General features: G+C 53.2%; 1 protein-coding gene across 3 annotated transcripts in view; it reads right to left on the bottom strand.

The window, feature by feature from the left end:
• The window catches only part of LOC121442979 (PH and SEC7 domain-containing protein 2), a 137,604-nt gene that overhangs the window by 47,615 nt on the left and 73,501 nt on the right, over positions 1 to 16,488 (bottom strand). For 2 of the 3 annotated variants that reach the window (XM_041644631.1, XM_041644633.1), the window contains exons 2-4: positions 3,581 to 3,996; positions 2,268 to 2,702; positions 1,703 to 1,897 (exon numbers count right to left, since the gene is read on the bottom strand). In XM_041644631.1, coding sequence (XP_041500565.1) covers positions 1,703 to 1,897; positions 2,268 to 2,702; positions 3,581 to 3,948 — 998 coding nt within the window. In that variant the 5' untranslated portion in view covers positions 3,949 to 3,996. Of the gene's footprint in view, positions 1 to 1,702; positions 1,898 to 2,267; positions 2,703 to 3,580; positions 3,997 to 4,209; positions 4,330 to 16,488 lie in introns of those variants that run through there. The other variant, XM_041644632.1, reaches the window with a different exon arrangement.

Here is a 16,488-nt window from a genome sequence, read left to right as displayed (position 1 = left end):
GAATCTTTGTGAATTTTGTTAACTGTTATAATGGAATTATACTTTAAAAATTTTTTGTCAGGCCCGGCAGTGGTGGCGCACACCTGTAATCCCAGCACTGGGGAGGCAGAGGCAGGCGGATCTCTATGAGTTCGAGGCCAGCCAGGTCTACAAGAGCTAGTTCCAGGACAGGAACCAAAAGCTACAGAGAAACCCTGTCTTGAAAATCCAAAAAAGAAAAAAAAATTTATCAGCTAGAGATACAGCCTAAGTACTTGTGAGTTGAATGATAAGTGTATGAATATACTTCCAACAAATGGGGGGAGGGGGGCTGTGCGATAGACAAGGAAAGAATAACAGAAGATCAAAGCTGAGAGCTGGGTGTGCTGGTACACACCCATGATCCCAGCATCTGGGAGGTTGAGGCAGAGGGACTTGGTGACAAACCTGGGCTACACAAAGAGACTTCAGAACACTCTGAAGTCACATAGCGGGCATAGGAAAAGTTTGATGTGTTGCTTATCTGCTTTGTATATGTTCGAAATATTCATAATAAAAAACTTGAAATAGAAACAAGCAAGCAGTTGTGCTGATGTTGCTGACGAATGGGTAGCAGCCACCCGCTTCCAATACCCTAAGCCCTCAGTGCTTGGAAAGGGAGGTTTCTAAAGCGGGCACAGAGTGGCAAGAACCCACCTGGATGAGGCTAAGAAACGAAGGGGGCAGAAGCTACCTAGGACAAAAGACCCCAGAGTTGGAGATAAGAAGTTGGAAATTTCACACACACACACACACACACACACACACACACACACACACACACCGCTTTTTGAATGGGAAGGGCGAACAGCAGAAATTCCTGGAAGAGCCTGCAGAGAGCGCCATAGAAACACGGCAGGACCCATCCTCTCAAAGCCTGCCAGAGGAGTACATGAGCTGTGATTTCAGGAAGGGCTCAAACCCACTGCCGAAGACACAGGGAAGCTTCAGAGGGTGCAAGAAAGCCTCCTAAGACTTTAAGCCCGATCTAAGCCTGAGCCAGGTCAGATTATCTTCCTTAGCCTTGTGAGTGGCACAGGCCAACTCCCCCCACCCACAAGCCTTGCTGGGGTGATGGAGTCCCTGTGGATAGAAAGGACAATGCAAGGGCCATACTGTGTTCAAACATACTCAGAATATGCCATCCACATCACACACACCGGGTCCCCAATCTTCCTCAGAACTTCTACCTACCTAGTGTCCTTTGCACCCAGTCTGATGGTTATGCCCTGTGCTTTTGGATGGCCAGTCCCTTCAGCTGGTCCCCATTAGACAGGCTGTCTTAATGAAGACAGGCATCATTTTTTACCTCCAGTTCCCAGGCATTTACCCCAGGTCCTTCCACCTGACCCCACTGGGTAGAGCTCCAATCCTGTCAACTTATTCTGTCCTCTCTACTACCCTTCACGACACCATAACCACATCCCCCATCCCGCCCCAGCCCTGAGGGGCCGCCCTTCACCACCCCCTCCCTGACAGCAGCCACCTTCTCCCAAGCAGCCCAGAAAGGAAACAGATTTAGGGCGAGGTCAAGAATGAGGACAGTGACAGGAGGAGGTACTTGAAAGCCTGGGGGGAGCTCCTGGCACCAGCCACCCCTGAAGGAAGTCATCGGCACCCTTTTCTGGCTGGGAAGACAGTGGGTCTGCTTCGTCTGGGAAAGGAGCTGGGGAGACACACTCACTTCTTGCCCAGTTGCCGAGCCACATCACAGCGCTGGAAGCCCTCAAGGTGGTAGAGGCGGCGGGCTAGCCGGCGAGCGGCTTCGCTGACCCCCTGGCACCCATTGGCCAGTGGGTCTGTGCCACAAGGCTCCAGTCCCTCGGAGCTGCTCAGCTCTGAGTCCGAGTCTGACAGGCCATCCTTGAGGCTGGTGTCACTGCAAATGGAAAGGAGGAGGATCAGAGGCTCTGTATGTGGCTAAGAGGGATCCCAGGCCTCTGAAAATCCACTGGAGGGGAGGGGAGCAAGCAGAGGAGGCAAAGAGGCTTCAGACTTCCAGAGTGGCTCAAGTAAAGTCAGAAGTGGCTGTGCCTCAGCATAGCAATATGACCTACTCTGAGCTATTGGAACGGAAGAGCAGAGCGCACCCTCAAGACTGGACAGACTGTCTGCATGCTGAGGACAGACAAGGTGACCTTGCGAGGGCTTGTGGATTGTAGACACTGTCATGCCCAGAATGCTTTGCCGCCTCTGAGTCTCAGTTCCTCTATCTGCTCGGTGGCTCCCCAGCACCCAACCCTCCTCACCTGGCAGAGTTCAGCAACTTGTCCGTGTCCTCGTCATCCTCATCGTCCCCTCCCGAGCCCCCGGGTCCATCTTCATGGAACCCATTGGGCACCGATGCGAGAGACAGGTGGCTCAGGACATTCTCTGAGCGGCTGCTAGAAATGGACCGCCGCAGGGGGCTGCCCAGCTCCCCATCACCACCACCAGCTGCCCCCAGATCTCCCTCAGTGCCCAGCCCAGTCCCATGCTCAGGGCTGTCTCGAGCCCGTTGCTGGATGAGAGGTGTGAGGGGGGCCTCGAAGCTGACACAGCTGTCGCTCTCATCAGTGAGACTGAGCACATCCAAAGAGTCCAGGCTGCTGTACTGGGTACCCCGCAACAGCTCTGACTCCAGAATCTTCTCAAAAGTTGCGCTGAAGCCATCCCGCACATCTGGCTCCCCGGAGCAGTCCAGCCTAGAAAAGGCAAGAGCAGAGTCACCATCCTACCTAGATGTACCCCATACTAAGGCTAGCTACCACACTCCCCATCTCTAGGAACTGACCACACACACATGCGCACTTGCGTGTGTGCAAAACCCATGCATATTCACACACTTCCTGTGCAAATGCCAATATATCTATCTAGACACACATACATTCGTGCATGTGCGCACACACACACACACACACACACACATGTACCCCCCATGCATACTCACACACCCAATGAAAAGGTTGGAGCTACACATATGCCCCCCTATACATATTTACACACCCCTGTGCACCTGCCATTCAGGCAGGCGGGCCTACAGCCGCACTCTACAAGACTTGTGTATGTTCTTCCCAGAATTCCTGGCCTTTAGACATTGCCTGCCCATCCCCGCCTCCTTGTTCAATGGTACCCAAAGGCCAGTTTCTCTACCTTCTACTAAGAAACAGACTGTCACTGCACTGGCTGGGATAGACACATGGTTCCTGGTACAACTTATTCAAAGCGCCAGGAAAGTTCCCTGGGAGGGACGAGCAACAAGACCTGCACCCCTGGGGTCATCCTGAGGTAGGAGAAAGGCCCGGATAACCTGCCTTTCACATCTGGACGATTTGAGTGAACTTAAAACTCCACTATCAGCTGGGGAGGCAGAGTGCAGCCCCTCACTCATTATGGTTGTGGGGGCCAAGTGCTGGGGTGAGGGACTTGCCTCTGAAATCCCCTGCAGGGTTCTGACTTCTCAAAACACTCAGAAGCTAAAAATGGGGCCAGGAAATCTCAGACTCCCAGAGAGACTAAGGGGCTAGCCCCAGGTCATATCACTAGGCTAGAAATGTCGGGGCCATTCAGGGTACCCACTCACCCCAGCTGAGAATCTTCAGCTTCTGGACAGAGACTCCTGGAGAGATCCTCCTCCTCTGCTTGTTCACTAGCCCTCCAGGGCCTGGATTCTATGGAATCTTCCAGAATGTTCCCATCTTGACCCAAGGCCAGGCCATTGGTGAGAGAGAGGCTAAGGCCAGGCAGGGCCACATCTGCGTCTCCCATGGGCTCTATGGCGCCCTCTAAGGTGCCTGTCTTCTCACTGCCTGGACGACTGATGTGGCTGCCTGGGCCTTCCTGGGCTTCCATTCCATTCTGAACCCCAGGTTCCCCTTCAGGTTCCAGGCCCTGGTCCTGAATAGCACCTCCTTCCTCACGCAGTTCACATGGGAGCTTTTCTTCATCCATGACAGTCACGCTTCCACCTGACCCAGCCAGCCCTGGGGCTCCAAAAACCTAGACAGAAGATGGAGAGAGAAAGACAGAGTTAGCCAGACAGGGCAGAAGTCAGAGAATCTAAAGTCCTATTAAACCAGTGCTGGGGCAGCCTGTCAGAGGTGGGAGGATGGCCATAGTGATCTCCTTAGTAACTTTCAGTTGAGGAATGAGCTAGGATTACCCCCAGCTCTCCTCCTGCCCGTGGCTGGGACTTTGTACCCTAAATCCTACCTTCTCTATTACTTCTTAGGGTCTCTGTTGTGTCCCTCAGAATCCACCAAAGTCCCTTGAGGAAGACCCAGGCAGTGAGGAACTGGGCAAGCGTCCCACAGCTCTTGAAGGTCCCTCTGTAATATTCCTAGTAAAGGAGACAAATCCCAGGCTGATCTTCGCCCGCCATGTGCCTCTCCACGTGTTCTCAGCCCCCGGCTGCAGGGACAGAGTATCCTGCATTTATAACTAGTGGAGGAAATTGACCCGGGAGTTGCTTCTAAAGGGGGTACTAAGAGAGAAGTCCAGGAAATGCACAAAGTGCAGCTGGATGCTGACAGGGAGCATTCCAGGGAGGCCAGAGGAAAGCCTGGAGACTGCCGTCAGCCACAGGGGGGCCCACGGGGAGCCGCTGTCCAGGGTGCTGGGCGGGTGCAGGGCTGCACTGAGGCCAAGCGCGAACATCTGGCAACGGCAGAAGAAAGGAAGAAGGGGTCCGGGGCTCCCTTCTTCGTGAGGGCTCCCACAGGAGTTTGTCAAGTCTTAAGGAAGAACTCAAGGAAGACCTCTGAGAAGCACCCTAGGGAAAGCAAAGCAGGAAGAGCCACACTCTGCTCTGCCCACCCTCCAGAGGCTTCCAGCCCAATGTCATCCTAGCTAGGAAGGCAGAAGCAATGTGCAATGGGCTGTGGCCTCACTCGCCCATTCTCTCCCCTCTACCTCTGCCCCCTGTAGTCTAGGCTACCCTCCCAAGTGACCTCCCCCAGAAGCTCCAGCCAGTCCCGCCCCAGCACCCTGGAAAGCCGCGGAGGAGGTGTCGGGACCTTTCCTGTTTCTGGTTTGAGTTACTTCCCTGCTCCACTTGGGAGCCTTGATGACCCTCAAGAGCCTGCTTTCTTCTGGAAAGGTCTATCTGGGCTCGGGAGAGGCTGGAGGAGGAGAGGTAGGGGCTGGAGGGGGGGTGGCTGGAGGAGGAGAGGTAGGGGCTGGAGGGGGGGGTGGCTGGAGGAGGAGAGGGAGGAGCTGGAGGGGAGTGGGAGGGGCCAGCTTTCTGGGCCGCTGCAGAACGAGCTGCAGAGGGGAGATAAGAGCATGAACCCTGGTGTCTGCCTGATTCTGCGTCTCACCTGGGGACTCAGTCTGCCAGGCCTGCCTCAGGTCACTGGGTCAGGCCTGCAGGAAACAGAGGTCAATTCCAGGAGGACTTTGCACTTATGTGAGCCCACAGAGGAAAATGAGTTCCGAGCTCTGGGGATTGGGCCGTTGAGGGAACTCAGCTACTATAAGCCAGTTAAGATTAACTCTGGGTTTTCAAACACTGCGCAGAATATGACTGGAAAGAGAGGGATCTGTGGCCTCTAGAGTTTGGATATTTTTTGGTTTTTCTGATACAGGGCCTCTCTACATAGACTACCTAGAGTTCTAAATTCAGATTTTACACGCACACAAACACACACATACACATGTACAAACACACACACAAATACACACATATATACAAACACACACACATACACACACAAACATACACACAAACACGCACACATATACACACATAAACACACATACACACACAAAGCCCACAGATTTAAAACACCTTCAAACCAAGCTCTAAGCTATCTGGCCTCGATGCTGGGACACCAGGGACCCTTAGGGCTCAGTGCTGAGTAAGGGAGTTCTAGTCTGTCCTACATCCCTGCTGCCGCTGTTGCTATTTCTACTGGTTCCCTCCAGTGGCTCACCCAGAGGAGGGCAGGAGGTCACCTCTTCAACTGAGACTCCAAGGGGAACATAGAAGGGAAGAGAGGGAGTGGGGCAGTTGCCTGCTGCCTGGGTTCCAGTCCCCCACTACCTCACCAACCCAGGGCAGCAGGGCATTGAGCCCCCTATCCTGCCAGATGTCTCAAACTCCTGCACCCAGGCACAGAGGTGGAGCCCAGCAGGGCAGGGAGCCCCTCTGGCTAAGGTTCTGTCTGATCTTCCTGAAGCCACTTGAGGGTGTAAGTGGCTCCACCTGATGTTCAAGCCACAGAAGACCAAAGCTAGGAGTATGGACAAATCAAGGACTTCTTGGGTAACCTTACTAGCAAACTGCTTCAAGTTATCCCAGACCTACTGCCTTGCCATGTCCCCTTGACGCTTCGAGTAGGATGGAGTTTCTGCCAGCACTGGGCACTGGCCTGTGCCCTCAGTTCCAGGGCTGAACAGACAAGGGGCGGCATTGAGCTCTACTCTAGGCAAGGGGCCCAGAATGCTTGCCTGGGCTGGGGGCCAGGAGAGCCCAGAGTAGTTGAGTCTTGGGAGGGATACACAGAGGGGATGTTTCAAGGCAAAAGGTGTGAAGCAATGTTCCAGGTCCTCACTCTGAACCATGATGTGACCAGGGACTCACTCTCGCCTGTGGGAAGCCAGAGCGGAGAGGTGACACTAAGGTCATGCGTGCTAAGTGGGGGCTAGTCACAGAACAGCAAAGTCCCCAGGGCTAGCAGCCGCTGAGCTCAGCTCTCCAGCACAGGAGAGGCTTGAGATCGGGGGCAGGCTCCCTCTGCAGATAGAAAGATGAGGTGTGCAGGCTGAACCCTCCCATGAAATCAAGGACCCAGAACCTCAGCCAAGAGAGTCAGCCCAAAGCAGTGGCTCCTCCTGCCTCCAGCCCTGCTGGCATGAGCAGAGAGGAGGAGCTGGGCCACTGAGCATCTGTCTCAGGGAGACGCCTGCAAATGACAAGCTGGCAGCACTCAAGACCCGCTGTGGCCTGCCCACAGCCTGATCCAAGCCCCTTTCCAGGAGTCTTTCACTACCCACAGTCCTTGGGATGACCTTGGGCTCAGTGACCTTTCAGCACCAGTGAAGATGGAGACCATCATGATAGTAGAAGCCCGCTGGGCCAGGAGTGACTGGAGAGCCACACACTTTCCGGATGTCAACTGCTCCTCAGATAACCCTGTCCCCTTCCCCATTTCCCTGATGGCAGCTGGAGGATGCTGCAAAAATAAATAACCCAGCATGCCTCCCTCCTTCCTAACCCTCCAGCAAATCCTATCTCCCTTAAATGAAAACCCGGTCTCCCGGTGTGGCCTAAAAAGACCCTGCCTGAGCTCACTCTGCTGCCTCCTCCCCAGCCACACTGGCCTCTTTCTGCTCCCCAAGCTCATTCCCACCTCAGGGCCTTTGCACCAGCTGTACCCTTGGCCTAGAATGTCGCTCCCCTGGATCATTCGGTGACTATCTTTCCTGCCAATCAAGGATCACTTCAAAGCTCCTCCACCTACCTGCCCTGTCTGACTACCCAGTCATGCTTCACTGAGCTTTGGAGTGTCAAGGAAAATAGAAACTCTTCTTTTCTGATTAATTAAGTTTCTGGTGTGTGTGGGGGGTGTATGTGTGTGCGTGTGCACGCACATGTATATGCAGGTTCACATGTGTGTGTGTGTGTGTGTGTGTGTGTGCATGTGCGTGTATGCATGTGTATGTGGAAGCCAGAGGTCAGCATGGGTGTCTTCAATTGTTCTCCATCTTATTTTGATGGTTCAGTCTCTCACTGAACCTAGACTAGCTGACCAGTGAGCCCCAGGGATCTTCCTGTCTCAGCCTCCCCAGCAGGGGCTACTGGAACACACCACTACACCTAGCTTTTGGGGGAGGATTAGGTTTGGTGGTAGTGCTGTTTGGTTTTAGTTTGGGTTTGTCAAGACAGGGTTTCTCTGCATAGTCCTGACTGTCCTGGAACTCTCTCTGTAGACCAGGCTGGCCTCAAACTCAGAGATCCACCTGCCTCTGCCTCCCAAGTGCTGGGATTAAAGGCATGTATCATGACCGCCAGGATACACCCAGCTTTTTATATCAATGCTGGAGATCCAAGCTGGGGTCCTCAGTCTTGCTCATCAATCACTTGACTGAGAGCCATCTCTGAAACTTCCCCAAAGCCCCTGTATGTTTATTTCCTGGCCACCTCCCTGACACTAGGCTGTGAGTCTACTCAGGGCAGGGACCTGTCATGGGCTCAGTAGTCCAGAGCCCGGGCCATGCCCAGCACATACGGTGCTTTATAAATATTTTTGGCTGAGTAATTTGGATTATTATTCTCTCCCTTTTGGCAGAGCCTAGCAACACCTGAGGAACACGCTCAGAGCAAGGCTGCTACAGGGTTAGGCAATTCTATAGTCCTCCCCATGCTGGGGCACAAGCCAGAGGCTGTGGGAAGCACCAGGACAGTGTAGAAGTGTTTCCGGCAGGCAGGTTCCAGGCTGGCTTGCTCTGTGAGACCGCTGTATGCTTAGCTGTGCATAGCAGGCATTTGTGAGTTCGTACACGTGTGCATACATACTCAGACCCACACATAGAGGGAAGGAGACAGTTCCTCTGGATGTCAAGGTAGAATGAGAAGCCTTCAAACCTAAGGACAAAGTCAAGGACAGCTAGACATACATTACTGGACACCCAGGGTAGAAATCCTTCCACCTGTGGAGTCTGGAGACAGGAAAGGGACAACCCAGAACTAAGGATGGGGTGATAATGGGGAGGAGAGGCACCTCTGCTAACCATAGCTGCGCACAGTGACAGCAGATGGCTTGGTGGAGGGAGAATAGGCCACCTGGTGGAAATGGGGCATAAAGCAGAGCCATGACAGGTGCCAGGAGGCTGAGAACTACCCAGGACAGGCAGAATCTAAGTCTCTGGGGTGTTGAGCCCAGGCCAGGAATGCAGAAAGGTCTGAGGACGTTCTGTAGAGGTGTTGAGGCCACAGCTGTCCCAAGGATGAGAGCTGGAAGCTCTCTGGTTTTGCCTCCAGTGTGCCGGGGAGCTCCGGTAGAGGAACCGCTGGCTTCCCTCCCCACGTGCATCGGATTCCGAACACTCCCAAGCTGAGGACCTTGCTCAGCACCTGATGGGGTTGGAAGCCCGCCCCAGATGGAATCTCACCTGTGCAAAGTACTCAGAGTCTGCCTGGGATGTGGTGGATGCTCCATGGGCACCGTCCATCAGCTGTGGTACTTATACAACAGTGTGTTTGGGGAGGGTCACAGACCCCTGAAGCCCACACACAGCCCACCCAGAGTTCCCCCTCACAGGTGGCTACTGCCCATAGTGTCAGGGGCATGGTGGATTCTTGTGGAGTTCTGGAAGTGCTGGGTCCAGGCAAGCTTCAAATGCAACTTGTCCAGACCCCAAGAACCTTCCACCTCAGACCCCTGCCCATAGACTCCACCAGAGTTCCCTAGCAAAGAAAGGGAATGTTCTAATTTATAGACCTACTCTCTGCCCCCTGGGACCCACCCTGAGCCCTCCCATAGGCCCCAATGCCCTCCTCCCCACAAATCCTACTGTACTGATAGACTCTCCAGCTTACAGAATTATTAGCACACGGCTGGGTTATATATGTTATGTATACATGTACATACAAGGACACCAAGCGTGACAATCAGTGTAAAATGCTGGCTGGCATAGAGCAAATGCTGAGAACAGACCCTGGTCAGCTCTGCCCCTCACCAGCCTGGGGCTCAAACTGGCCCACATCCCAGCACTTCCAGGGCTCCACGGGAATCTATCAAGCCCCAGACAGCATGGACAGTAGGCCAATGTGAGGGGGGTTTCTGGGGGGTATCGCTAGACCACACATCTCCTTCTCTGTCTCTGCCTCTGCCAGTCCCAAGGTCAGAAGATCGGACTCACCCTGTCATCCAAGAGATACAGGAGCCTTCCCAAGTTGGGTCACCTAAGTACTTCATCATCCTACTCCCCAGGGCAGGAGGAACCCAGGATTATACGGGGAACATGACCACCCAGGAGCACCCTTGGGACCACCTCTGCTCCGCATAAGCCATGTAACCCCAGGAAGGTCACTCACCTTCCTAAGCCTCCAGGCCATCCACAAAACGAGACAAACTAGCCACTCCTATTTCACAAGGTGGTGAAGGAAATGGGGTGGGGGCTGCATCCAGGGAAGGGCCTCATCTACTTCCTTCCAGAAGCTTCTCAGGTCTGCAGGGGAACCAGCTGGCTGCCGATGCCCTGGGTGGAGGACTCGGAAGAGCACAGGCCATTCAGCCTCAGAGAGCGTTGTCCTTGGCAACTGTCAGAGCAGGTACCAAGGCAAGAGCTTCAGAGGCTCAGCATCAGGGAGGGGACAAAGAATGACCCCTGTGGGACCAGTGGGGCGGGCAGAGAAGGAACCCCCACCCTTAAGCACACTCCTAAGACTTAGCCATACCAGCACCACCACCCAAAGCCAGCTCATAGCTACCTCCATCTCAAGGCGCACGGATCACACAAGGGGATAAGGAAGAGCCAAAAATCTGGGTTTCCAGTGACTGTCCCCTTCAGGTAGGGAGGCTTGGAGCTGTTAACAAGCCCCACCCATTCTGTCCACTAGGAGGCCAACCTCCTGAGGGCTGTGGAGGTCCAGTGGGGCCTCTCCGTGGTCTCCTGTGAGCAGGAAGAGGCCCCAGGGATGAGTGCACATTTGCGTCTGTGTGTGCCCACTGGGACTTTCAGGGCCTCTCCACAAAGGTCATTCTTGACATTCCCTAGTTTTCTCTCCCCCGACTGCCCCCAGACAACAAGGACCCTTATTTGCTTAAAATTTGCATACATCAGTGTGACTCTTTAGAGAAATCTTAACATTAATGAAACCCACAGTCTCTGCCTTCAAACCCCAAGTCAGGTAGGGCAGGGAACTCCACCCACCCCCAGCTGACCTCCCTGCGGGGTAAGACCTTCACTCTCCAGACACACAAAGAGCCAGGCTGTTGCCACCTGCCCACTGCTCTGCCTTGCTTCAGCTTCAGAAGGTACCTGGGGCATCTGATCCATTCTGTGTGCTGCATCAGATGGCTCTGTGCTGCAGGGCACATAGAGGAAGGACTGCCTATTGCAGGGGCGCAGTGCCTGTCAGCGATCTCAGCCTCCTTCAATACCAAGAAGGTGAACCCAGAGTTGCCCCTCCATTTCCGGCCCATTTCAGGTGCTCATGCTCTTTAGTGGCTCCCAGGGAAACCCCTCTCTTTCCAACCTTCTTCCATGTGGGTTTCCCCACCTACCAAAGACCCTAACTGCCTAATGTCTCTTAATCCTCCCCCACCAATCCTCTCCTCCCCATCTTCCTCCCAATTCCCTGACTTGTCCTGGTCCTGTTTCAGCTTGGATCTGACAAAGGTTGTGACCTAGGAAAGGAAAGAGCAGGAAAGAGCACAATGCCAATGCCGCAGAAAGAAGGTGGCAGGGCTGTGCTAGGCAGTCCACAGCTGCCTCTTCTCTCACCTCTGGCCCATAGACAGGACACCTTGACTTGGCAAAGCCTCAACAGGAGAAACGCAGCAGAGTCAAGACCCTGAGCATCCAGAAGGATGGAGGTGGCACCCCTGATGGGGAGGGATGAGTGGGACAGGCCTGGGAGGAAGACGGCAGTCTCATGTTGGAGGAGCTGAGGTGCAGGCATCCTGTTGGCATGAAAGCTGAAGTGTAGACAAGCCCCTGAAGTTTACAGGGGAAGTAAGGCTGGGGGCATGAACACACAGGTGGATGTGGGGCCAGCAAGGCACGGGTGGCAGGCACTCAAAACTGCAACAGTAGGTGAAATCAATGTAAAGTCCTGGCCAGGCAGCTGTGCAAGGATTGAGTCCTGGAGTGCTCCCCTGGAGTGCTCCCCTTGAGTGCTCCTCTGGAGTGCTCCCATTTCTAGGGAGAAGAAGGGAGCCAGCAGCAACACACGAAATCAGAAGCAAACGGGAGAACAAGTGACCTAGAAGCCAAGAAAGCAGCTCAAGGAAGGAGACAGGATGTGGGGTGTTGCAGGCAAGGTTGGGAGGCTGGCTCAGCTGTACCAAGGTGGAGGCCACTGGTGACCTTGAAAAAAGCAGTGAGGAAAGGCAGTGGGGCCCTCACACCTGAGTAAAGTCTGGGAGAGCTTGAGGAGAGGATGCGGAGTCCTGGCAGACTTTGCTAGAGGGAGGAGTGATGCAATGGCCCTGGCTGGAGACAACAAAAGAACAATCTTTCCAGAAGAAATAGCAGGGCGCCTCCTGATGAAATGACCCTGACAGAGAAGGGAACTATGCTGCAGAAGGGACACTTGACAAACAGTGTCTTCAAGCAGGCAAGAGGCGATAAGGTCTGGTACAAGGGCCAAGGGTAGCCTTGGGCAGGAGAGGGACACGTGGCCCTGGCCCACAGTGGCAGGAGGAAGGCAGGGCAGAGGTGCAGAAACAGGAGGATGGGTGAACTTGGTCCAGGCAACTGAGGAAGCTGGGACTTCTGTTTCTGTTTTTTCAATGGCTTTGGCTGAAAGGAATGTGGGCAAGGAGAACCCAAGTGTGCTGGGTAGTTTTATGTCAACCTGACACAAGCTAGAGTTATCTGAAGAGGAAGCCTCAGCCTCAGCTGAGAAAATGCCTCCATAAAATCCAGCTGTAGGGTTTTTCCTAATTAGTGATTGATAGGGAAGGACTCAGCCCATGGTAAGTGGTGCCATCTGTGGGCTGGTGGTCCTGGGTTCTATAAGGAAGCAAGCTGCTCATGCCTTTAATCCCACCACTCGGGAGGCAGAGGAAGGTGGATCTCTGTGCATTCAAGGCTAGCCTGGTCTACAAGAGCTAGTTCCAGGACAGGCTCCAAAGCAACACAGAGAAACCCTGTCTCAAAAAAAAGAAAAAGAAAAAGAAAAGGCAAGCTGAGCGCTGAACTGTAGTGGCACATACCTTTAATCCCAGTACTCAGCAGGAGGCAAAGACAGGCAAATCTCTGAGTTTGAGGCCAGGCTGGTCTACAGAGGGAGTTCCAGGACAGGCTCCAAAGATACTGAAAAACCCTGTCTTGGGGAAAAAAGAGAAAGAGAGAGAGAGAGAGAGAGAGAGAGAGAGAGAGAACAGGCTGAGCAAGCCATGGAGAGCAAGTCAGTAAGCAGTATCCCTCCATGGTCTCTACACCAGCTGCTGCCTCCAGGTCCTACCCTGTTTGAGTTCCTGTCCTAACTTCCTTCAGTGATGAACAGTAGACATGTAAGCCAAATAAACCCTTCCCTCCCCAACTTTCTTTTTGGTCATGGTGCTTCATCACAGAAAAAAAAAAAAAAAAAAAAAAAAAAAAAAAAAAAAAAAAAAACCCTAAGACTCTGGCTGAGGGCCAACAAGGAAGTGTTGAGCAGAAGAGGAGGCAGTGGGCTCTGGGCCATGACCAAGTGCCGGACAGCTGCAGACCCATCTGAATTTGTGAGTTGGACAAACTGTGAGAGATGAGGGGACAGACTGTGGTTTTCCTCAGGCTGGAGGGAGCCAAGCGCTGGGTTTCACTAGGGAGAGCTTCAATGGAGTCTGATAAAGTAGCATGAGGTGGGGAACAGGATTCTGGGAAGAGGAGAGTCTCCTGACTCCTGCAAGGGCAGCTGCCTATACACTGGCCGCTCCCCTGCTCAAGTACCCCAGCTGGTGCCCGGATGCTCACCACTCACGGCTGCGGCAGGTTGTGTGTGGCCTTCCTGTGCCCTCACCACAAAAGAAGCTTCAGAATCTTGAGAAGTGGTGTCTCCCATCCACTTCCTCCATCCACCCCCATCCACCGTGACCCTTCCCAAGTCACAGGAAACAGCTCCCTGGTCACCCCCTGCTTCTGGCCTCACACTGATGCTGCCCCTCTGCCTCTAAGCTCTCCTTACATCCCTTTCCCCAGACCCCTACCCCGGTAGGCACAGGACCCATGAGAAGCGTTACTCCAGAAGCACTACAGTTTCCAAGCATCTGGTGCTGGGCCACATCACGGCCTCCTAAATAGGCTTTCAACCAACATACTACCCAGCCAATCCTATTCTGCCTCAGAGAAGCTTCCGGTGCACAAAAAAAAAAAAAAAAGACCCCATCACTCACCTCTGTAAAATCCCTCAGGGGCTCCCAGTACCTGGGGTGTCAGTCCTCACTCTCCATAGGTGCTCCAGTTTCTCCACCTTACTCCCATCTTCTTGCCACTCCTGGTACACCCTTCACTACCATCTCCCCACCCCACGAGCAGCACCTGCCTCCACCCAGAGGCGGTAAACTTGGAGAGCGATCCAGTCTGTATCGGGTTTGATCTGTTCTGATGGAACAAAGCTGTACATCCCTGCTGCAGGGACGCCCAAGTGGATGGAGTTCTGGACATAGGCAAAAGCGAGTAAGGAATCAGGCAAGTGGCTCACACAACACTCTCTGTTGTGAGGTTTACCCTCTGGTGTGACACTGAGGACAGGACATCACATATGGGCTTTGTCCACGGATATTTAACATGTGAATCTGATCAGTAGCAAGCAAGAAGACAAACCAGAATATGGGATTCCACACAACTCCAAAATTGATAAGGTCATAAGAACAGTATAAGAAAAAAAAACTCACAGAGAAACCCTGTCTCGAAAAAAAAAACCAAAAAACTTTTGAAGTCAGGTGATTAGCAGCTGAACATGGTGGAGCATGCTTGAAATCCCTGCATTTAGAATGTGGAATCATCAGGCAGTGGTGGCGCACGCCTTTAATCCCAGCACTTGGGAAGCAGAAGCAGGCGATCTCTGTGAGTTCAAAGTCTACAGAGTTCAAGGTCAAGGTTCCAGGACAGGCTCCAAGCTACACAGAGAAACCCTATTGGGGGGGGGGGGTGTGAAAGCAAGGGGACCAGGAGTTCGTAGTCTTCCTCAGTGCTACACAGTGAGTTTGAGATCGTGATGCCTGGGCCACATAAGACCCCTAGTTCAAAAATGGAAGGGGAAAAAGCAGGATTAATCCTGAGCTAAAACATAACTAAATATAGTACATGCTAAAATATAACTAAATATAGCAAATGCTCCTTGGCCAAAAACATTATAGCCAGGTGTGGTGGTGCACACCTCTAATCCTAGCATTCAGGAGGCAGAGACAGGCAGATCTCTGTGAGTTTGAAGCCAGTCTGATCTACATGGCAAGATCCAGGACAGCCAGAACTAGAGAGAGAGAGACCCTGTCTCAAAAACCAAACCAAACCAAACAAACAAACAAGAAAGATCTATAATAAATACTTACAAAAGATGTTACTAGAACCGCTAGAGAAACTTGAACAGAGGCTGACTATGAGGCAAACTGAATCATTACTAAGTTTTTCAGGTATGGTAATAGTATAACTGTTTTGCAGGGAGAAAGCGTCCTTGACTCAGGGAATTTAATTTGAGGTGACATGTTATAAAGCCTTCAACTTTCAAACGAGGGAGCAAAGGGAGGAAGAAGGGTGGCCAGATGCTGGCCCTGGCAAATCCAGGCCCCTGGATGAAGGGGGTGTGGGTTTATGTGGGTTGTGTCGAGTTGGAATGAGACAGGAGAATGAAGGGGGTTCAGGACAAGGCCCCAAAGAGGCAAACTGGGGCTCTGAGCAGGAGGCAAGGAAAGGGTGCTGCTACTCGCAGCAACCCACAGCCTTGAAGCAAACTGGGCCCTGGGCTTGCCTTGACCTGAATACCAGTCACCCAAACACGCAGGCACAACTCAGGAGGACTCACCACCCACAGTGAGCCTGACTCTAGTGTGCACCAAGCTCAGGGGAGAACAGGACTCTCAGGACGCGACCAGACCCCAGAGAGACCAGTCGGACATATCACAGCCAGGGCAGGACCTCCAATCTTGGCTAAGCTGAGACAAGGAGCCAAGTGTCGCCCTGGACTCACCCCACCCCCAAACATCCCTTGAGGGGTGACAGTCTGAGTATATCCTCCCGTATAAGGAGGCAGGCTAAATATGGAAGCCCAGACACAAGATGCTTCTCAAAACAGATTTTCCTGGAAAAGACCATCTGGCAGAGGAGGTCCAGAGCATCGTCTAAGAGAGGTAGCTTCAGTCTGCAGGCTGCCCAGAGGAAAACGCCTTCACCTCACCTGCCAAGGAGACCCCAGTGTAGCGCTTCGGTATCCCCCAAGGTCACACCCATGCAGACTGGAATGCTCTCAGGCTCACCTCTGCCCTGGGCTGTAGTTCCAGGGCAGCAGAAGAGGTAGCTGGGGACACAGATCTGAGCCTCAGGAAGTCCTCCCCAGATGTAGTTCTCACTCCACAAGATACGTGGAGCAGACAACTGCCCTCTGGGCCCAGAGATCTCTCTATCAGAAAGGGGGCAATAATGGTGCCTCCCTCCAAAGACTCACAGGTGTCGGGGGATACCCCACACAGCAGCTCTGCTCGATCAAGGGAAGCAGGGCAGTGACATTCCCTGTCTCTCGGGCTCACGGAGAGCAGGAAGTCATCCCAACTATCTTTCTCTCTCCTTTGAGGAAGGACCCTAGATCTGCTTGGGATATCTGTCCCCTTCCTGGTAATATGC

This window comes from Microtus oregoni, unplaced genomic scaffold, assembly GCF_018167655.1.
Source record: "Microtus oregoni isolate MIOR12 unplaced genomic scaffold, Mior012 000098F_ref0000018, whole genome shotgun sequence".
NCBI classification, from domain to species: Eukaryota; Metazoa; Chordata; class Mammalia; order Rodentia; family Cricetidae; genus Microtus; species Microtus oregoni.
This window is presented reverse-complemented; position numbering and strand designations above follow the sequence as displayed.